The following is a 22,710-nucleotide window of genomic DNA, read 5'->3' as shown; positions in this document are numbered from 1 at the left end:
TCTCTCATTGCCCTCCATTTTAGGGTTAGGAAAGGTTAGCTTGTGTTGCCCTAGGTTATACAGGTCAGATGTGTCAGAGCTGGGTCACAGTACATCTTTGAATGCCTGCTGCTGCTGCTGCTAAGTCGCTTCAGTCGTGTTTGACTCTGTGCGACCAGAGCCCATATGCGACTCTGCGCGTCCCATAGACGGCAGCCCACCAGGCTCCCCTGTCCCTGGGATTCTCCAGGCAAGAACACTGAAGTGGGTTGCCATTTCCTTCTCCAATGCGTGAAAGTGAAGTTGCTCAGACGTGTCTGACTCTTAGTGACCCCATGGACTGCAGCCTACCAGGCTCCGATGCCCTTGGGATTTTCCAGGCAAGAGTACTGGAGTGGGGTGCCATTGCTTTCTCCGATTTGAATGCCTAGTCCCATCATTTTCTGTTTTCTATTCAAGCAATGCCATGAGACTGTCATATTCTTTAGTAATTAGTATGTTTTGGGGGGTATACTATTTTTATTAACATTTAAATTTCACCAAGAGTTCAAGAATATGCTAGCCTTCTGTTCAGATTTTTGAAATGAAAATAAAATGGACAAACAGCTTTAAGGATGCAATATATTTAAGACTGCATAATATACTCACCAGCTGGACAATCTAGGGGTGGTGTAACTATACACTTAGGAGACAAGCCCTGGAAGTGGAGGAAGAACCTACCATTCAGGACTAAACAGAGGACTCTGGTTGCTGACAGAATCTCCCCTTGACTTCAGGCTTGACACAAACCGAGCAAATCTATCAGTATTGCTGATAGATTTGACACACTTGACACACACTCACATGATACAAACCAGCGAGTTCAGGACAGTTACAGGATAGATTGGCCAGAGCTGGTTCGGATTGTGGAGCCAGTCTGAAGCAAGCAAGATTGGTTGGAGGATAGAGTCATCTTTTAAAAACCACTAATTTACGGGGTTGCAAAGAGTCGGACACAACTGAGAGACTGAACTGAACTGAATTTCTACACAAGTTCCTAAGATGCTTTTCCTAAACAGGGTAGTAATTGGTTTTTAAAAGAGTAACTTCCATGGTGGTAAAAAGGGTGAAAGGGAGTTGTTGGCTAGTGGTTATAGAAATTCAGATTTGCAAGATGAAAAAGTTCTGGAGATGTGCTACCCAACAGTGTGAATACACTTAACACAATGGAACTGTACACTTAAAAATAATTAAAAATGGTGAATTTTAAATCATATTTTTTTAACCACAGAATTTTTTTTAAAGACTAAATTCCAATGATAAATTTCCTGGGCAAGGGAATGTAGTAGCTTTTACTTATTTATACCAAAATCCCTAGAAAACCAATTTTTTATAGTTACGTTTTCTTTTCTATCTTGATCCAGTCCTTTAAGTCACCTTCTTGAAGTCTTGAGGAGTAAGACTCCCCTCAAAACCTCTGAGTTTTTTCTAGATTGTTTAGTTTTGTCAATTTACTGCCCGTTTAAACTCACCCCCTATTTTGAAAGAACTAAATATTATTTCTAACAAATGTTTCCTTGCCAAACTCGTCCCACCCTCTCTCAGCCCTGGGTCAGCTTCTGTGGAACCCTCTTACTTTCAGCTTTATGCATCCGTGAGGCAGACTGTGCCTGTCAGTAGTCAGAATCCTAGGACGAACAGGAGCAAAAACCTTGGAGGAGCTTGCGCTCAGGAGTTTATAATTTTTACATATAATTTTTACATATACCCATGGGGTCGCTAGGAGTCGGACACGACTGAGCGACTTCACTTTCACTTTTCACTTTCATGCATTGGAGAAGGAAATGACAACCCACTCCAGTGTTCTTGCCTGGAGAATCCCAGGGACGGGGGGAGCCTGGTGGGCTGCCGTCTATGGGGTTGCACAGAGTCGGACACGACTGAAGCCACTTGGCAGCAGCAGCAGCAGCAAGTCATTTCAGAAGAACTTTGCTGACAAGGGTGGTAATTTTCCAGTGGCATCAAATGGATACCTGTGCATACTCAGGAGAACTATAGGATTGACATGATTCTTTTAAATTTTTTTTTTTTTTTAAATTTTCCCCAGTGATGAGGACCTCAGATGTCATCTGATCTAACCTAGTACTCACTGCCTGAATTTCCTCTTGCACATCCTTTGTATTCCCCTTCAAAATATCAGGCTTTCAGCTTCTTGAAAGCTTCCAAATCTACACTCACAAGTGAAGCAGTGTAACACAGTGGTTGGGAGTTGAGGATTTACTGTCAGACCTGGATTCAAATCCTAAGTCTGCCGTTTACAGCCTGGCCTTGCACATTACTTGGTTTCTTGAAGTCCTCCATTTCCTTATTTGTAAAATGAAACTGATCATTGTTTCTCCTTGACATGGTCATCTCCTAAATTATGAATTGTTGTTGTTTAGTCATTGAGTCCTTTCCAACTCTTTTGTGACCCCACGGACTGTAGCCCACCAGGCTCCTCTGTCCATGGGATTTCCCAGACAAGAGTAGTGAATTGGGTTGCCGTTTCCTTCTCCAGGGGATCTTCCCAACCCAGGGATCAGACCCCTGTCTCCTGCATTGGCAGGCAGGCTCTTTACCACTAGCCCCCTGGGAAACCCTAAAGTATGTACAGCATTTAGCATTGGAAACATAGCTTGTTCTCAACAATGTCTAAATTATTATATATAATTTATTATAGTTTAAATAATTTTGATAGTATTTTATCCACGTGATATTCACTCAGCACCTGTAATATGCCAACTCTACATTAGAATAATATCATATTCAATAATGGAAATATTTCTCATAGTGAGTCTCTCTGTGGATGTGGATCCCAGTTTGCCCCGTGGAAAACTTGTCCTTGTGACAACCCTCTGAAGACATGACCTTTAGACTGAATACCCGTGTCCCCTCGGTCAGTCTACGCTGGAGTAGATATCCTAGTCCGATTGCTCCTGAACTCACTTTAAGATTGATTTAGCCTTTATTAGATGCCTCATAGAAGAAGGCAATGGCACTCCACTCCAGTACTCTTGCCTGGAAAATCCCAGGGACAGAGGAGCCTGGGGGCTGCAGTCCATGGGGTCGCTAGGAGTCGGACACGACTGAGCGACTTCACTTTCACTTTTCACTTTCATGCATTGGAGAAGGAAATGGCAACCCACTCCAGTGTTCTTGCCTGGAGAATCCCGGGGACAGAGGAGCCTGGGGACTGCAGTCCATGGGGTCGCTAAGAGTCGGACACGACTGAGCGACTTCACTTTCACTTTTCACTTTCATGCATTGGAGAAGGAAATGGCAACTTACTCCAGCGTTCTTGCCTGGAAAATCCCAGGGACAGAGGAGCCTGGGGGCTGCAGTCCATGGGGTCGCTAGGAGTCGGACACGACTGAGCGACTTCACTTTGACTTTTCACTTTCATGCATTGGAGAAGGAAATGGCAACCCACTCCAGTGTTCTTGCCTGGAGAATCCCAGGGACGGGGGAGCCTGGTGGGCTGCCGTCTGTGGGGTCACAGAGAGTTGGACACGACTGAAGCGACTTAGCAGCAGCAGCAGCAGCAGCAGATGCCTCACATGTGACCAGTGCTGGGTGAGGTGCTATGGATGCAGATGAGTCAGGTCTCCTCCCTGGTCTCACTGGGCTTACAAGTTTAGAAAAGGAGACCACTTCAGACTTTGAATGGAGAAGGATAATTCAGAAGCAGAGAGACCATCTCAGGGGAGTCCGCAGATAAGAAAGAATCCCCAGGGCAGATTTTAATTAATCCCCAGTCAAGAGAAGAGTAACCTGCAGCGCCCTCAGGGGGCACTGACCTTGTCCTGGTCCCCATTTCTCTTCTGTGTTCTCCACATCAGAGCTTTCCCGCAAGAAACTATTTCGGCATTTTACAACTGGCAGAAAGGCACGGTAACACAGAAGGTAGGAACACAGACTCTCAGCCAGACATCTGAGTTCAGTACATACTCTGGAGTGAGTTATTTGTCTTTGCCTCACTTTCCTTCACTGGAAAATGGGGATAATAATAGCATCTAAAACAAGAGAACCTATGCCATCACTAAATGTTAGTTACTAGCTCTTATTCTTGATAAAATTGGGTTTTAATTGTTAGAATTAAATAATAGAACCAACTACAACTTACTAACATTTTAATGTTTTCCCCACAGTGAAGTTTAAACTTAATATTCTTTATGTTGGGCTTTTTTTTTCCTTTTAGTTGGTTCTTTGAAATGGTCTATTTCAAGTTAACTATTTTAAAAAATAAAGTGGAAGGAACACTTAGAGAGGAAACTATCCTAGAGAGGAAACTATCCTAAGGGAATTGGAGTCTAGAAATAACTATTCTGAGAGCACAAGGGCCCTCTTGTACCATCGCAAACAAAGAATAAAAGTCCCAGTTTACTTCTGCTTACAGAACTTAATTGATATTCAGAGAAGGGGACCATCCAGGGAGAGAAAAAATAATAACATTTTGCAATTATCATTTACTTGGAAAAATATTCATTTTGGTGGAGCAGAACATGGAAAAACTCGATTCAGACAAAGTTTAGGGAACATACGCACACGTGTCTGCCTTCTCTTTATTTGTCCTAATTGGACTGTGTCTTTTACTGTCCAAGGTACAGCTCATGCACTGGAAGTGAAATCTTGTCCATCAGGTTAATGTGCTGGATAAAAACCCCACAAAGACACAATATATTCATATTAACAGAAGGTGTGCTTGCTCTTCCTTAGCTTTTAAAGTGTTATTTTGACCTAGTAATGAAGTTACCTGTGTTTATGGGGGAATTTTTCAAAATGAGAAAGGGAACCACTGAATCTTTTCCTAAATTTGCATGGCTAGGAGACTGATTTTTAATTAGAAATCCATATTATTTTAATCAGCCTCCCTTTGAGTAGCTTTCATAAGTAACAGCTGTTAATATAAAGAGGCTAAGCCATCATTTAGAGCAGTCTTTCAACCTTGGTACTGTTGACATTTGGGATGGATAATCCTTTGTTGTGGAGACTGTCTTGTCTGTTGTAGGATGTTTAGCAGGATCCCTGGCTTTTACCCACTGGGGGCCATTCACACCTTGCCATCTCACAGTGACAACTCAGAATGTCTCGAGATAGTGACAAATGTCCCCTGGGGAAAAGGGGCAAAATCACCCCAGTGGAAAAAGATTTGGAATATGGAGTAGTCACTTGAGCCACACATATCCCCTCATTTCTGTGCTTAGATCTGCATTGCAATCCACGGGATGTTTGGTAATTCATGTGGCAGATAGTTCTGTTAATCAAAGTGAAAATTAGTTTGACTGCCCAAAAACTGTGACTTCCCTGGTGGCTCAGACAGTAAAGAGGCTGCCAGCAAGGCACGAGACCCAGGTTCGATCCCTGGGTCAGGAAGTTCCCTTGGAGAAAGGAATGGTAATCCGTTCCAGTATTGTTGCCTGGAGAATCCCCATAGACAGAGGAGCCTGGCTAGCTGCAGTCCATGGTGTCACAAAGAGTGGACATGACTGAGCGAAAAAACCGTAGACAAAGAATATACTTTCAGGAAAACCTCATCGGACATGAATTTGAGCCACTTTGAGAAATAGAGAAGGACAGGGAAGCCTGATGTTCTGCAGTCCATGGGGTTGCAAAGGGTTGGATACAACTGAGTGACTGAACAATGAAACATAGTTTATCAGTCACTTTAAAAGCAGGTACTCTGTTTCACTTGTGCCTGCCTCTTCAGTCATGTTCGACTCTTTGTGACCCCCATGGACTGTATGTAGCCTGCCAGGCTCCCCTGTCCCTGGAATTTTCCAGGCAAGAATACTAGATTGGGTTGCCTTTCCCTTCATCTGGGGATCTTCCCCACCCAGAGATCAAACTCGCATCTCCTGCGTCTCCTGCATTGGCAGGCAGATTCTTTATCACTGCACCACCTGTTTCACCCACTTTATCTTGTTTACTTTTTACAAAACCCTGTGAGATGGGTGATATGACTGCTACTTTTCAGAGAGGGACATCTCACCTCACAGAGTTGAATATCATTTGGCATGTCAGAGGCAGCTTCTAACCTGAGTCACTGGTTCCTTAGCCCAGGATGTAAATGACTGCACCATTCATTTGTAAATTTGAGTACCCACAGTTAGTGAGCAACTGGGTTTTTATTTGCTCAGGTTCATTTGGAGATTAACTGAAAATTGCAGTTTTGATTATTGGTTATTTGATTATTGAAAATTATCAGCAGGTTGATCCTGCTCTCCTCCCAATAATACGATTAACATGCAATGTGAACCTCCTATCAGAAACCTGCACTCAGAGCAATACCTTGATGTTCCTTTTTGTAAAGTCAGCATGATAAGTTACAAAGATTGCCTTCTAACCTCTGTGCCTGGCTCAGAGTAGGCACCCACAAAATTAAGTTTTCCTCAGCAAAATATCCCAGCAGGCTCTATGATGCCCACTCCTAACCAGCAAGATTGGAAAAGCTGCCGAAGCGAGAAATCTTTTCAAGAACTCTCCAGAGGGTTATAAGCTGCTTTTTCAACTGGAAGTAATGATGTTTGACCTCAGTGGAGTGCCCAATAAGGCGTCTTGTTCCAAAGATTTTAATTCATCTCTCTTTTTGGTCAGCCCTGCTGTCAGTCCACACAGTCTTCTCTGTAGTTTTTAACCCCTACTCAATCCATTTCTCAGAGAAGGCGATGGCACCCCACTCCAGAGCCTGGTAGGCTGCAGTCCATGGGGTCTCGAAGAGTTGGACACGACTGAGCGACTTCCCTTTCACTTTTCACTTTCATGCATTGGAGAAGGAAATGGCAACCCACTCCAGTGTTCTTGCCTGGAAAATCCCAGGGATGGTGGAGCCTGGTGGGCTGCCGTCTATGGGGTCACACAGAGTCGGACACGACTGAAGCCACTTGTTAGCAGCAGCAGCAATCCATTTCTTTCTGAGTTCTCCCCGCTTCCACCCGACTTGCCCATCCCTCTCTCTCTCTCCCCTACTCTTCTGTGTGTGTCTCTCTTCCTGTTTCCACCCGCCCCCTTGTGTCTTTCTTTGTCTTATCTCCAGTTTTCAATTCTTTCACCCTCTCTTTCTCTTTTTGTGAGTCTGCATTTATTAAGTATATGTACACATAACATCTTCCTTTAGATTGTGGTTAGAAAATATATTCTTATCCTGGAGAAGTTGATAATAGAACATATCTGTTCAGTATCAATCCAGTGATAACTTAGAGGTTTTTTTAAAGTTAGTTGTGTTTATCACTTGCCTATTATTTATTCCTAACAAATTATCATAATAACACAGTTGCATGCTTTGCACACAGTTTGCACATGTGATCTTTATTTCTCAAGCCATGGAAATAATTGTTTTTAGCTTGTGGCATTGAATCTCAAGTCACATTATTGGTTTATTAATACCAGATGAAAGTGAAAGTGAAGTCGCTCAGTCGTGTCCGACTCTTTGCGACCCCATGGACTGTAGCCTACCAGGCTCCTCCCTCCATGGGATTCTCCAGGCAAGGGTACTGGAGTGGGGTGCCATTTCCTTCTCCAAGGGATCTTCCTGACCCAGGGATCGAACCCGGGTCTCCTGCATTCCAGGCAGACGCTTTAACCTCTGAGCCACCAGGGAAGCCCATTAATACCAGATAGTTCTTCCCAAATCTGAAATTCTAGAAGGACAGGAAGATAACTTGAGCAAACTCCAGTAGACAGTGGAAGACAGGGAAGCCTGAAGTGCTGCAGTCCATGGGGTCTCAAAGAGTCAGACATGACTGAGCGACTGAGCAACAATAAAGGAGGAGGATAAAGATACCAGCTTTATAACTTTTGACTCTCTGACTCTACAATGCTATATCGAGACATTTGAGCCTCTTTCACTTTGCTGTATTAAGTTGGACAGGAATAAAACTAAACACAGGGCAAGGCTGACCTGAGAAGATGACCTGTTTCATATTAAACCACTAAGACAGCTAGTAATCATAGTCATTTTTTTATCAGTTCCTTAGCTAGAGGCCCTTGAAATATGGTTCAAGGGCATTTTACATTATCACATTTTCATATGTATACGTATAGTGAGATATGTGTAATCCATTTCATATGCATAATTTAGATGCTGTCTTCACAAAGGAAGAAAAGACTGAATGGAGAAGAGAGATGTGCTCTGCTGATCTGTCTGTTCGAACAGCCCCCAACCCCTAGAGCAAGTGTCATATTAACCTGTTGGAAAACATCTTCTTCTCTGCAGTCTTCCCCCATCTCTCTATCTAGGGATTTAGCTCATAGAGTGTTTATTTAGAAGTCATGACAGGAATATGATACCTGGTGGCTCCCAATGAGAGGAAACACATTTGATTCTATCTTTATTTCATGGTATCTTTTAATCTGTATGTTAGTGGTTATTTGAAAGAATGACACATGCTATATTGTGATATAGCCTCTACCAGGTACATCTGTATTACTGAGTATTTTAATCATACTTAAATGCTACTACATTTACTTTTCTCAGATTAGAGTAAAATTCAGAGTGTATAGTCAAGTAAAGGAAGGGCTTAAAGACATAAACTCTCACCTGGTAATGATAGTTTCAGAAATTATTCAAGTTGAGCTGGAAATGGGAAGTTTCTGCTGTGGAAGTAGTGAGATCACTTAACTGTTTTCCAGCAATTAATACTTAGACCTTTATTTCAGGGAGTGGGAAAAGGAAATGTCTTGGATCTCATATGTTTATAAAACTGAGTATCAAACTCATAGCAGAGAGCTAGTCACAGGGAAATGTATACGTACAAAGGGAAGTCATTGTTGGGATAAAACAGATTCACTGCTTGAAAATATTCAGTTCAGAACAAGAGACAAACACTCTTAAGCTCGTTTGGAAAGGCTCAATATTTCTTTTTTTTTTTTTTTAAGTGTTAACATTTTGTTCTTTTATGAAAGTCAGTGGGCTCCCTCTTGTGGCTCTGTGAAAGATTTCAGTTTCAAGGAAAATACCTTTTTAGTATAATAGTAAGGATATCATTTCTTTTCCAATAAGAAAACACTTTTCATTACTTTTCTTTGTAGAGAGAGAGAGGAAGAAAAGGAAGGAAGAAAGTTGACTTTGATGCAAAACCTGACTTGGCTACCAAAGCTATGCCACATAGAACATGACTTATAATAATAATAGCCAATGTTTACTGAACATCTACCATAAACTACTAGATGCTATAGATAATGAGTTCACCACATTATCCTTGGTCTCAATGCTCGTGATACACCTATCAGATGGGTTGTATACTGATTTGATGTGTGTGAGATTCTGCCTCCTTTCCTGTCTTTAAGGGAACCCCTAAGGAGACCATATACCTGCAAATGGGTGAAATGGCAAACGTCTCATTTCCTGTATTAACAAATATTTTTTACATGAAATCATTTCTTTTTTTAAAATCAGTTTTTATTGGAGTATAGTTGCTTTACAATGCTGTGTTGGTTTCTGCTGTGCCGCACAGTGAAGCGGCTGCCCACGTCCCTATGTCTGCTGCCTTTGGGACTTCTGTGCCATTCAGGTCACCACAGTGTGTTGGGTAGAGTTCCCTGTGCTCCTCAGCATGATGTTCTCATTGGTTTTCTGTTTTATACTTAGTATCAATGATGTATATATGTGAATACAGTCTGGAATAGGATAAGGGTTTTAGCTGACTAATTTAGGAATCGTTCAATGATTCATTTCCATGACTGTTTTTTTCTCTTTCCAGTTACCTGTCTCTGGAAACTTGATTGACCTTTATGGAAATCAAGGCCTGCCACCCCCAGGCCTCACCATCAGTAACTCCTGCCCAGCCAACCTTCCCAACATAAAAAGGGAGCTCACAGGTAAATTCTCAGCAAACGTGCCTCTCAGTGGAGGTTTTCTGTTCGTGTTTTGTTCAGCAAAGTTATCCAAGTAGTGATCTCCAGAACTATTTCCAACTCACACACTTATGTTTTTAGGTCTGTGCAGTGGTTAAGACATTGAGCTATGTTTTAGCATGGGGTTTTTATACTTGAAAATCCTGGTTTCCAGTATTACTTGAGATGCTGGGAATCGGGTCCCCGTTCCTCCATGACTGCCATCATTGAGTCTGTGGCCGCTGTCCCCTTTGGGGTGAGAGCAGAACACTCCCAGTCTGGATTTTTCCTGGCCCTTAGTAGCATTTGAGTTTGAGAACTCTGATCTGAATTTTCCTTTGACACACGTTCAGACCCACAGTTGGGACAGACTGAGGACATGTTTCTTACTTCTTAAGATGCTTCCTGTTACTTTTGCTCTATAATGTGCAAAAGATTCACTCACAGAGTGAAAAAATAATTTATCAAATGGAGCAATGGGTATCGTTTGCTCTTGAGGCAAGTGTGAAATTAACCTGTTTCGTCATTTTTGTTTAACGCTTTAGGGAAGGCATTTTACCATTAAAACACGATGAAACTGCATTAGAACTGGCATTCTACCCTGCTGGATTTTATGGCCTTCAGCTCATCCAAACCCTTTTTATTATTTGATCCTTGTATCCTACAGGATTCGGTGAATAGACTGAGACTATGGAATATAGATTTGGTGCAAAAAAAAAAATTCCTCTTGTATTCAAGCGTATCTTTGAAAGAACAAAAACAAAAGTTCAGAAAATTGTGGCAGGAGAAAGACATTTTAAAAAAAGACATTGATTTGGTTTTTAAAAAGATGATTAATACATAAAAACCATCAAAAGCCAACAAACACATAGGTATCGTACCAGGAAGTAATAATACAATGAAGCTTTAGAAAACATAGCTAAATGAAACTTGTATTAAATAAGGATAAAATATGGTTAGAGTAACATGCATAAAATTCTTGAGTGTAAAATAGGGTTTCGAATTATGTATATGATTGTTTCTTCAGAAAGAAAACCACAGCAGCAAGGGGAAAGAGGATATAAGAAATGGGTGAAGAGGGTGTACATTTATTAAACTTTTTAAAAAAGCAGGTATAACAGACACTATCTCTAGAGTCACTGGTATCTTAGACAATGACCAGTCCAGTCTGGACAAGGGTAAAATGGCAGGAAAAGAGTAAAGGGACAGGAAATGAGGTTCTGAACACTGATAGCTCAGGAAGCAGCACACTATACACAAAAAAGAAGAGGCTTACAAGTCAGCAAATCTGACCTAATAATACCTAATACATTATAATAATATAATACATATGCTATAAATTATGCAACAATATCTATTTTTAAATACAATTCTGGATTATGATAATGTAATGTTTTTATATCACTTCTGAAAGGAAAGTAACAGAGGTTCCCGAATCCCCAGGATTAGTCAAGCAACCCAAAGTTCTTAAATAATGAGTTCATTTCCATGAACCAGTTAGAGATCCAGTTTGGGAGCTTCTTGGCTCAGTTTCTGTCTCAGTGTGTTAACACATCAAAGAAAGACTGAAAAGTGCTATTTCCTGAAAAGGAAATTTGCCTGCTGACAATACTCTATTGACAGCAACTTCTCATAATCTCTGGTTATTGATTTTTTTGTTGTTCATACCTGTCTGTCGTTCCAGCTTGTCAGACATTTTTGTTACTGGTCTTCTACCATTTTGTAGAAGCTAAATGTTTGCATTTATTGGATATATATTGCTTTTGAAAAAAAACAAAGTCTTTGATTCAAAGTTAAAAATTTTTAAACTCTGTTTTTATTTATAGTTAAGTCAGATAAACATCCATTTGTTTAGATAATGAAGTGTGTTTTTTTAATTTACACCACTGTGTTCCTTGAAAAGTTCTGGTTTCTAATGACTTCATTCATGTGCACAGCGTGTATTTTTCCCACAGAGTCTGAAGCGAGAGCATTGGCCAAAGAGAGACAAAAAAAGGACAATCACAACTTGAGTAAGTTGGTTTTATGTTTATTACATTGGAGTTGATGTTCCCCCTTATATCAAAAAGTTTCCAGGCATTTTGAAGGGAAATTGATTTTACCTGTTAAAGGTATATTTTATGGAAGAAAATTGTTTTTTGAAGAGTCCAAAGTATATATTTTGCCTCATATTTTAATCTCAGATTAAAGTGAATTATATACACACACATACACACACTTGTTTTCAGTATCTTGAGGACTGGTTTTTTTCTTTTTTTTGTAAGAGGGAATTTTGATCCCTGACTACCCAATTATAAGTTGCTCACACTGGAACTTAACTAACAAAAGGGGATTATGGAATCACCTTCTCCAGTGAGATTTAAAAGAAAAAAAATGAAACATCTGGAGGAGAGTCGTTGAGTGAGATGAGGTAGCCTACCAAATTTCTGACTTTAACTGTGATTTTAAAAAAGGTCTTCTATAGGAGAAGGCAATGGCACCCCACTCCAGTACTCTTGCCTGGAAAATCCCATGGACGGAGGAGCCTGGTAGGCTGCAGTCCATGAGGTCACTAACAGTCGGACACGACTGAGCGATTTCACTTTGACTTTTCACTTTCTTGCATCGGAGAAGGAAATGGCAACCTACTCCAGTGTTTTTGCCTGGAGACTCCCAGGGACCGGGAAGCCTGTTGGGCTGCCGTCTCTGGGGTCGCACAGAGTCGGACACAACTGCAGCGACTTAGCAGCAGCAGCTAAGCATCAGTAGAAAAATTGCCATTTGTTGTATAACTTTCTATGAGGAAGTGATTTTTAAAAGGTTAACAGTACTGTAAAATAAAAATTAAAAAAAATTTTTTTAATAATTAAGCATTAAAACAGAAAAAACAGAAGTCTTCTAACATTTAAAATTACTTTCTTACATGCTTAATTTACTCTTGATCACATCTTTATGCTTTTTCCTATGAAAATTCAAGATTTTTATTACATAAGCAAGTTCAAGAGGCTGCAAGAAAAAAAGGATTGGACTTGGAAGTAGAAAATTGTGAATTTCTCATCTCAAGATCCTCTGTCCTCTTTTTCCTAAATTGATTTTTAAGGATGAAGTTATGTATGAATACTTTGTCCATGTAAAAATGATAGGATAAGCTCACAGTTCTTCTCTGAGCTCTAAAAATAATCATTGTCGGTTTTTTTGTTCAATTTGTTGTTTGTCTTAGCAACCTTTTCCTGTGTATTTAAGAATACACACCTTTATGCATGCAGAGATTATAATAGAATGATTTTGTCTATGATTTAACACAAATAGTCTCATATAGATGCCTGGTTTTTTACTCAACCGTGTGTCCTAAAGACCTTTTGCTATTACTTCTCTAGATCTATCTACTTTTTTAAAAAATGGTTGCATGGTACTCCACATGTGACTTGTGATATTTAGTCATCCTCCGACTGCTAAGTGTTAGTTCTGTTTCCAGTTTCTCCCTATTATAAACAGTGCCACAGCGAACATTTGCAGACATGGCTCTCTGTGTACAGCAGAGTTAGTTTCTCCAGGGTGAATTCTAAGAAATGGAATTGCTAAGTCCTTAGGGGAAGGCGGTTGTGTCTGTGTGTTTTCTTTGAATAGATCCTGCTCTTCCCAGTTACCCTTTCACTTAGAAGAAACTTTTCTCACCTATTAACCAAGAGATTTTGACTAATATTTCTAAAGTCTCTTCTGGTTTCCAAGTAACTTTACTCTAAGATATTTCTTCTTTTAAAATACATTAGAAATCAGATAATGAGGCAGTCTCTAAAGCTTCTCCAAAACTGAAATGTGGAAAACTAAGTTGGATGTTGGTAAAAACAGTATCTGCCTTTACTTTGTCACCTGGACTCTCAAGTTCAGGGCTGTCTGTAAAGTGCAAACATTATCAGCTCCAACTCTGAGGACAATAAAGCAGTCTTAAGATTTCATTGAACCGTTAGAAATTAATACTCAAGGTTCACTTGCCCATTGCCTTTCCTCTTCTAGGAATTTATCTTGTAAGAGTTTCTGACAAAATGGGCTAAAGATTACATTCATTTATTCATGCATAGCTACTTCTTGAGCCCCATTATGTATAAGGCACTTTTCTACAGAGGTGAACCAGACCGACAGATTTGTCTCCTATCCTGAGAAGCTTACATGTGAGTCAGGGGCAAACAGAATGGGTGAGCAAACAGCTTCATGCAGATGGTGTTTTCAGCACAGGCTAAGTACTGTGAGGGGAATAAAAAGTACATGCGACCACTAGCAAAAGTAGTCATTATACTTTGAAAAAGAAAGACATTGGGAATAGTCTAAATATTTATCAGTAGCGGATTTGTAAAAAATAAATTATGGTACATCCTTATAAAGGACACTCAGTGGCTCTTAAGAAGAATGGTGTTGGTCTGTTTCATCTGTCTACAACGAATTACTGAATGAAGAGAGCAAAACAGCACAATGATATGTATAGGATCCCATTATGTAAAAGGAACACTCTGTGTATGCGTGTGTGTGTGTGTGTGTGTGTGTGTGTATTTAGAAGATCTAGGAGTCAGCCTTGTCATTGCCAATTTCCTCAGGCATATAGATGTTGGATGGTGTGAAGAGTTGTTTCTTACTTTTTTCTTTACACACTTTGGCATGTTTTGCCATTTTTTTCAAGCTGATATCACTTTTATAGTAAAAATATAGTTGGGGGGAGGCACTGAATTAAAAATAAAATGTAGTACATACAAATGTTGATGATAATAGGTGTCAACAGTACACTGTTAAGTGAGAAAAGATAGATGCAGAATGGGTTTTCGTGTAATTCTGCTTTAGTGATGTTATACTTTATTTGGTTCATGGTTGTTGGAGGCCTAGTGTGTGCTAGGCTCATATGGGTACTTGGAAGACATCAATGATTAAGCATATATAAATAAATAGAAACATGCAAATGTTAGATGGTAGACAGCTGTATGATTAAATGAATGAATGAATGAATGAAATATGTAGATGTTAGATGTCAGAAAGTCCTATGAGGAGGCAGAGTGCAGAGAGGGAAGTAGAGTGTTGGGATGGGCATGGGAGGAGGTGGGTCCCTTCTAAATAGGCAGTCAGGGAGGGCTCACAGGTAAATTTGAGTCACTACTGGAGGAGGGTGAGGGCAGAGCCTTTCAGATATCTGGGGGAAGAGTGTTCCAGGCAGGGGGAACAGCAATATGAGGTCCTAAAGTGGGGAGTGTGTCTGATTTGGTTGAGGAAGGGCAAGAAGCTCATGCAGCTGAGGATAGGAGGAACACAGATGAGTCACAATAAAACGTGATCAGAGGAGGAGAGGAAGAGAAATGAAATCAGAGGGATGGGAACTCCCAGATCCTGGAGGACACCTCAAGGGCAAGCAATTGAAGGGTTTTCAGCAAGAGATTAACAAGCTCTGACTCATGTTTTCACAGCTTATGCACTGTAGATAGACTAATGGGGGTAGGGAATGAAGAGCATGGGTGAAGCAGAAGTACCCCTTGGGAGGACTGCGGTAATCCAGGCAAGAGAAGCTGATGGTTTCTATCAGGCAGCAGCAGGGATTTCAAGTGGACAACTTCTGGAAATATTTCAAAGATAGACCCAGCAGATTTTGCTGATGGATTGAGTATAGGATGTGAAAGAAATAGAGCTACAGAATTGATTCTAAGTTTCTGCTCTAAGTAACTGGGAAAATGGAGTTACAGTGAGGTAAGAAAGCCCGTGGGTGAAGCTTATTGAAAAAAGGAAGATCAGGGGCTGAAGTTTGGAGGGTCAGGGCTGCCCATTGGACCTTTATATGGAGGACTTCCATATGACCTTCCTAAGTCTCTAGTAGTAGACTTATGAGTCTAGAATTCCAGGGAGATGTTTGGGCTGCAAATACGATAGTCATCATTGTATATGTGGTATTCAAAACCATAATACTAAATGAGGTTACCAGGAAGTGAATGTAGATCAAGAAGAGCCTCAAGATCTGTTTCCTGGGTGTACCCCTAGGCCACGTGTGTGCTTATTCTTAGAACATAAAAATAATCACCAAGGATATGTAACAAATTTTACAGTGGTGGTATCAGGCTCATTAGAGACTTTTATTTCATTTTATATATTTCAGTAATATTTGATTTTTTATGAATATTTTATGCTTGGAAAAAGAAAACATGTCACGCTTCAGAGTTTTGGAAGAAGTTAGCTAGATCAGAGGTCCAAAAATTTCTTCTTCAGAGCCAGTGATTATCCCTAACTATTTCTATTTTATAAAAGTCTGATGATAAGACTGTGTTATGCATAACTGATTTAATCTTAGAAATAATCACTCAGCTAAGAAAAAAATGTAATATGCATTGAGAAAATAGTGAATAATACTGTTTATTAAGCATGTAGAATGTTAGTGAGTCAAATATAAATATATATTAGATTTTGTATATGCAAAGTAAAATATTAATACCTTTAATCCAATTTATTAGACTTTAAGTTATTTGGAATTTCTTTTCAGACTAGGTAAATTTAAAACATTTATTAAGTCATATGCCTACTATTTCACTCCCCTTCCCCCAAGAAGATGATTATTCAGTTGAACGTACAACTGGATTTATAAAAGAAGAATGCTGTTAGGATGCATAGTATAGTTGAAGATGCTTGACTTCTAGGATTATTTTATTCATTATTGTAGCCAGTGGACATGTCTGCCTGTTGAGCATTTGAAATGTACCTAATTCAAATTGTGAGTTGCTGCAAGTATAAAATGCACACTGGATTTTGAAAAGTTAGTACAGATAAAAGGATGTTAAATATTTATAAATTTTTATATAGTCTACATGTTGATATTATAATGCTTTTGATATATTGAGTTTAATAAAAATATTAAAGTAGATTTCACTTCTTTGTTTTTACTCATTTAATGAGACTGCTGGAAAACTAAAAACTACATGTGAAACTTTAGTTTTTAGTAGTTTCACATTATGTTTCTGTTGGGTATTCCTGGACTGGAGCAAAGATTTTTGTATGGCCTGTAGGCTGAGAATGTTTTTTTACATTTTTAAATGGTTTAAAATGCCCGAAGAATAATATTTTATGATATGTGAAAATTATATAAAATCCAAGTTTCAATATCCAGTGATTCTTGTTAGTAAACTTGCATCATTGAAAATAGCGTTCAGTTAATATTAGTACATTTTGAATTTTGTCAACACAAAATTTATGGAAATCTGTTTTCTCTTTTGCTGTGTAGGTACTTAATTATATGCTTATTTTTGCTGTTTGGCCTACAGAGAGCTCACTATCTGGCCCTTTGCAGAAAACTTGCTGCCCCTGGGCTGGAGGATCAGGGTCGAGTACTGGCTATTCTCCACTTACTGCGTCAGGCTGTTCTCCACTTATTGTGTCCTCGTCAGCTCTCTGATATCACCTAGGTAGTTTTGTCATTTGTAACTGAGGATGGTAGCTCCAATTTCAAGAGTTACTAGGGTCAAATGAGAAATTATAATCTCAGGGCTTCATAAATGATACAGCTCTGTACTAAGGTAGCTCATTTTTTAAAGGGGCTCATCTTTTAAAGGGCTTTAACCTCAGTACCAAAACCAGGAAAGTAACTGGGAAATATAGATTCAGGTTTTCATTGTCCCAACCAAGCAGAGATAATACACACATGCCTTTAATGAGATGTGCTAAATGTGTATATGGCACCATTACTAATAGCCCTTTCCTGTGCTCTTTTTTTGAAGTTGAACGAAGAAGAAGATTTAACATAAATGACCGCATTAAGGAACTAGGTACTTTGATTCCCAAGTCAAATGATCCGTGAGTACAATTGCATCATATATTTTTTCGTACCTTAATGTTTTTTCATATGTTGTAAAAAGTGTGCAGATAAAACTAAAGAAGTATCCCTTCTTCCTTTGGTTTCATTTATGCATACCACTTGCTCCTTTCTTTTGGTTGGTTCATCAAACTAAAATCTCAAGAGAAGTGAACTGAGTTGTTCAAAAAGATTATTGGACGTGAGCTGTTCAGCTTTGGAGGTGGGAAGGTGGCTTCCTGAAATCTGAGATTCTTTGACAAACACTGAACTACTAAAAAAATTATCAGTTCATACTGGACAGAGACTTCAGTAGGTGATAAAGCAAGATTTGTTGGCTATTTATTTGCTTTTAAACTCATATAATATAGGCACTGAGAGCTGATATTGGAGATTTCCAGTTTAACAATCTTCAGTAGATAAAAAGTCAGGTTTTTTTCCCCCAAATTTTATGCCCTTTGTTTGTTTTACCAATCAAGGGGAAAAAAATAAATTTTTAATCCTCTTATAAGCACTGGTCAGCTAATTTGGATTTCAGCTTCCAGTCTCTAATGCACTCTTTCAGAGATTACGGTTGTAAAGATAATTTTCCTACCAGCAATGTCAGCAAATAGGACAACAAATACACAATTTTTATCCATTAGAAATTGGCCCATTTGAAGTAAAGGGCTCGAAGATGTATACATTTTAATGGCTCCCACAGGCATTCTATGAAATTAGCCTCTGAATATGACCTTTTAGCTACCTAATAAAATGTAAAGATGAAATCAAGCATTATTCATGCAAGGCTTATTAAATTTGCTATTCACATTATTGTCAGAGAATTTGTGACAAAACCATTGCCCATTCTAAGGTGGTTTTGATGAATGTTCAAGCCAAGTCTCCATCATCAACATTTCACTTTCCCAGGTTTCAAGGAAAGCCGTTTTGAAACTCAAAACATTCAAATTCTCAGTTCTGCAGCACAAATGCATCCTACGAAGGGGCTGTGACCTTCATTTCCTATAGTCAGTCTTGCATGATAGTTGAAATTGAATTCCCATTTTCCTGTTCTTTATCAGCTTTCACTTTTTAGCATATTCTTTTAAACTGCAGCACATGGATCTCTTTAGCAACATATTATGAAATTATGGGGCTGCAGTGAAAGCCTCTATTTGCATATCTTCTTTATTGTATTAGAATACTTATGTGTTTATAATCTGAACTGATAACAATCTTTAATTGTAGGCATTGTTTTAAGATACAGCGGACCGCATCTGTTCTGTCCTAAGCCAGGTTTCTGTCACAGACCTTGGGGCTGCTATAGAGACATAGTCAAGCTGATCACAGTCTCAGCCCCACACCGTCTCCTACCCTAGACTAGGTCTGCCTTTAGTGACTTATGTTTGGAGATCTGTTTACACTTCTGTGTGAGAAAAAAAAAAAAAGGATTGCTCTCATTGCAAAAAAAAAAAAAAATTGAAAACCCCAAAGCATAATTAATTAATTGGGTCTCACAAGGAGGTGAAACCCAAGGTAAGTGATTTTAATTCTGTGCTTAGTTGCTCAGTCGTTCCAACTCTTTGTGACACCATGGACTGTAGCCTGCCAGGCTCCTCTGTCCATAGGGATTCTCCAGGCAAGAATACTGGATTAGGTTGCCATGCCCTCCTCCAGGGGATCTTCCTAACCCAGGGATCATACCCAGGTTTCCCATATTGCAGGTGGATTATTTACCATCAGAGCCACCAGGGAAGCCCAAGTGATTAGAATCATCACCTCTTAAAACCAGAGTATCTGCTTTCATGTTTAATTACGGGTTTCTCACCTTATTGGCCTAGTGAAGGCATCTTTCATTATAATTTTATTTCTCTCTGGCTGTTGAGGCAGGTCTGTTGTTTTCCTTTTAGCCCTGAACAGGTTGGCTTTGTGCTCACTCTTAGCATCTCAGGACACCTCCCTGGGTTGCCATTTTTGGTGCCCAGATCCCAGGGATCAGCCTCAGGGAGTTCTCCAGGGGCTGTAAACTCAGCATCTCATGGGAGAGCTTCTGTTTTGTTCTCCATCTAAGCCATGTGAGGATCAATTACTTGGTGGCTTGTTGTAATGTTCCTCCATTCACACATCCCAGCTGATACTTCCGATATTTTATCAGCTATAGATTATGGGATGTCCCTCATAGCTCAGTTGGTAAAGAATCTGCCTGCAATGCAGGATACCTGGGTTCAGTTGCTGGGTCGGGAAGATCCTCTGGAGAAGGAAATGGCAACCCACTCCAGTATTCTCACCTGGAGAATCACATGGACAAAGAGCCTGGCAGGCTACAGTCCATGGGATTGCAAGAGTCGGACATGACTTAGCAACTAAACCACCACCGTTCACATGTCCCAGCTGATACTTCCAGTCTGCTTTTAGCAGCTGTAGATTATGGCATAGGAGGTTTTCCATACATAAAATTGTTTTTGGCTTTACCATGGTCATTATTATCATGGATATTTTCTATAAAAGAGCTCAGGTTAATTTAAAGCACTATAGAAATATTACTATGTAGTTATAATTTTAGTCTTAATGATTTTTCTGGGGTGCTCTAAGTTTTTCAACTCGCTTTTACCTACATCTTCCCTGGTAGCTCAGTTGGTAAGAATCTGCCTACAATGCAGGAGACAGGTTCTATCCCTGGGTCGGGAAGATCCCCTGGAAAAGGAAATGGCAACCTACTCCAGTATTCTTGCCTAGAAAATTCCAATGACAGAGGAGCCTGGCAGGCTACAGTCCAAGGGGTCACAAAAGTCAGACATGACTTAGCTACTAAACCACCCACCTTATCTACACCTTAATGGCATTTTTAATGTTCTTATATAGGAATGCATTAGAACAATAGTGTTTAAAAACCCAAAGGCACCAAGCTCAGGCTGCCTGCGTTTGAATTAGAAAATCTGTTAGATGTGTGACTTGGGGAGGAAATTCTCCCCAAGTATTTCATTTTTCTTACCTGTTAAAAAAAAGGAGGGGAGCAGGGAGCAGACTATTTCTATCTAGTCTAGTTGATTTGAGGACTCAGTCTCTTGAGAGGAAGGTGGTTTAGGGGATGGAGTCTGGCTCCAGATTCTCCAGGCTTCCTGGCTCGACCATTTCCTAGCTGTATACTTAGAGCAAATTATTTAACCTGTCTATGCCTCTGTTTTTCAATCTATAAAATGGGGATAATATTAGTGTCTACCAGTTGAGGTTGTTATGATTAAACCACTTTAAAAAGTACCTGTCAGGCAGCAAATGCTATTTAAAGGTAGCTGTGGTAATTATGATGTTGAATCCTAGCACAGCGCCTGCTCCATTGTTGAAACTGTATTCTAGACTTTTCTCAGCATACTCATATAAAGTGTCTACTTTGATTCCAGCAACATACCTATGGGGCTGCTCACAGAAGCATAGCATCACCATTTTATTGATGAGGACATGGAGACTGAGAGATTTATAACCGGCCTATGAATATTCGTGATAAAACCCAAGGATGCCACTTTTATGATGCATACAATTAAGTAGTGGGATCTCACAGAATTTTTTTTAACTGTATATTACTCTGTTTTAATTTTATAATCCTAGAAAGCTATAACTATTGAATATAGTGTTTAAGAATATTGACTTTGTCATCAACAGACCTAAATTTAAGTCCCGACTCTGCCTTCATGTAGTTCTGGAATGAAAGGCTATTTGAATCATCTCTGATTCAGCACATGCCCAGTGGCCCTCCTTTGCCAGGCGCCTGTCTGGTTGAAGTACGATGAAGTAGAAGATTTGAGTAGACTGTGTCTACCACATGACTAGCGCTCAGTCAATGACAGTGACTCTCAATGTCTAATTGTTATTTCATCTTGAGAAACTGAATGCTCTGAAAATTGAATTTTCATGGAGCATCCAACACTAAAACTCTCTTGTTTCCTTCCATTTTCATTCCAGAGACATGCGCTGGAACAAGGGAACCATTTTAAAAGCATCCGTGGACTATATCCGAAAGTTGCAACGGGAACAGCAACGTGCGAAAGAGCTTGAAAACAGACAGAAGAAGCTGGAGCACGCCAACCGGCACTTGTTACTCAGAATACAGGTACCCGGCGTGCACAGGGTGGAGGTGACTGGAGATGGAGAAAATGGGGTGTAATGAGCCATAAGGGGCCTGACTTACGTGAGACCGTCTGTACTCATTATTTGTGGATTCTATTTTGTGTTTTTACTTCCGTGCAAAAAAGTTATTTGAAACCCCCAAATCGCCTCTTGTGGTATTTACATGCTCATTCACAGATGTGCAGAGTGGCAAATGTGACTTAGCTGGTGTGTTTATTCCGAGTTACGGTTGAACAATGCTCTGTCTTCTTCTTTCAGCTCATACTATAAACAGGTGTCCTTTTTGCTGTGTTTTCAGTGTCATGTTGTTCACATTTTGTGGGGTTTTGGGGTGATTCGCTATTTAAAGTGGCCTGTGAGCATGGCCCTGAAGTGCTTTCTCATCTTTCTGAGCACAGCAAGGCTGTGATGTGCTTTATGGAGATATGTTTCATTCAGGCACGAGTTGTAGTCTTCTTGGCCTTGAGTTTAATATTAATGAGTCAATGATGTGTTGTAAACAAGTTGTCTTTAAACAGAGACACATAAAACAAAGTTACATGTTGATTAGTTGGTGAAATGTTGTGCCCAGATGCTTTATCGTAGTTTTAAGTTGCGTCTGACTCTTTTGGCTAAGTTATGGACTGTAGCCTGTCCGGCTCCTCTGTCCATGGGATTTCCCAGGCAACAATACTAGAGTAGGTTGCCATTTCCTATGCCAGCGGATCTTCCAGATCCAGGAATCAAACCTTGGCAGGCAGATTCTTTACCACTGAACCACTGGGGGAGCTCATGTTCAGATGCTTGCAGGAAAGTAATCCTCTGTTTTCACCATGAGCAATGGTTCAGCATTCACTAATTCAGTGTTCATAGCAACTCTGTAGCATATAACAGTCTTTGACCAATCATGCTTATGTGATAAAAAACATCACAGACTGAAAGGTTTACACATGAAACATTTATTTTTCACAGTTCTAGAGGCTGGGAAATCTGATGCTGGCCGTTTCATTGTGGGA

General features: G+C 39.8%; 1 protein-coding gene and 1 non-coding gene across 18 annotated transcripts in view; one reads left to right on the top strand and one right to left on the bottom strand.

Annotated features, from left to right (window-relative positions):
• Nucleotides 1–22,710, top strand: part of MITF (melanocyte inducing transcription factor) — a 228,836-nt gene that overhangs the window by 197,806 nt on the left and 8,320 nt on the right. For 11 of the 17 annotated variants that reach the window (XM_015459503.3, XM_059879469.1, XM_015459502.3 and 8 more), the window contains 4 exons: nucleotides 9,696–9,813; nucleotides 11,766–11,840; nucleotides 17,541–17,616; nucleotides 21,551–21,698. In XM_015459503.3, coding sequence (XP_015314989.1) covers nucleotides 9,696–9,813; nucleotides 11,766–11,840; nucleotides 17,541–17,616; nucleotides 21,551–21,698 — 417 coding nt within the window. 17 annotated transcript variants of the gene reach the window in all.
• TRNAS-GGA (transfer RNA serine (anticodon GGA)) lies at nucleotides 7,522–7,594 on the bottom strand. The gene has a single exon. It is a non-coding gene; the product is annotated as a tRNA-Ser (tRNA).

The sequence above is a fragment of the Bos taurus genome, chromosome 22, assembly GCF_002263795.3.
Source record: "Bos taurus isolate L1 Dominette 01449 registration number 42190680 breed Hereford chromosome 22, ARS-UCD2.0, whole genome shotgun sequence".
NCBI classification, from domain to species: domain Eukaryota; kingdom Metazoa; phylum Chordata; class Mammalia; order Artiodactyla; family Bovidae; genus Bos; species Bos taurus.
The sequence above is the reverse complement of the archived record's forward strand: the minus strand, read 5'-3'. Positions and strand labels throughout refer to the sequence as shown.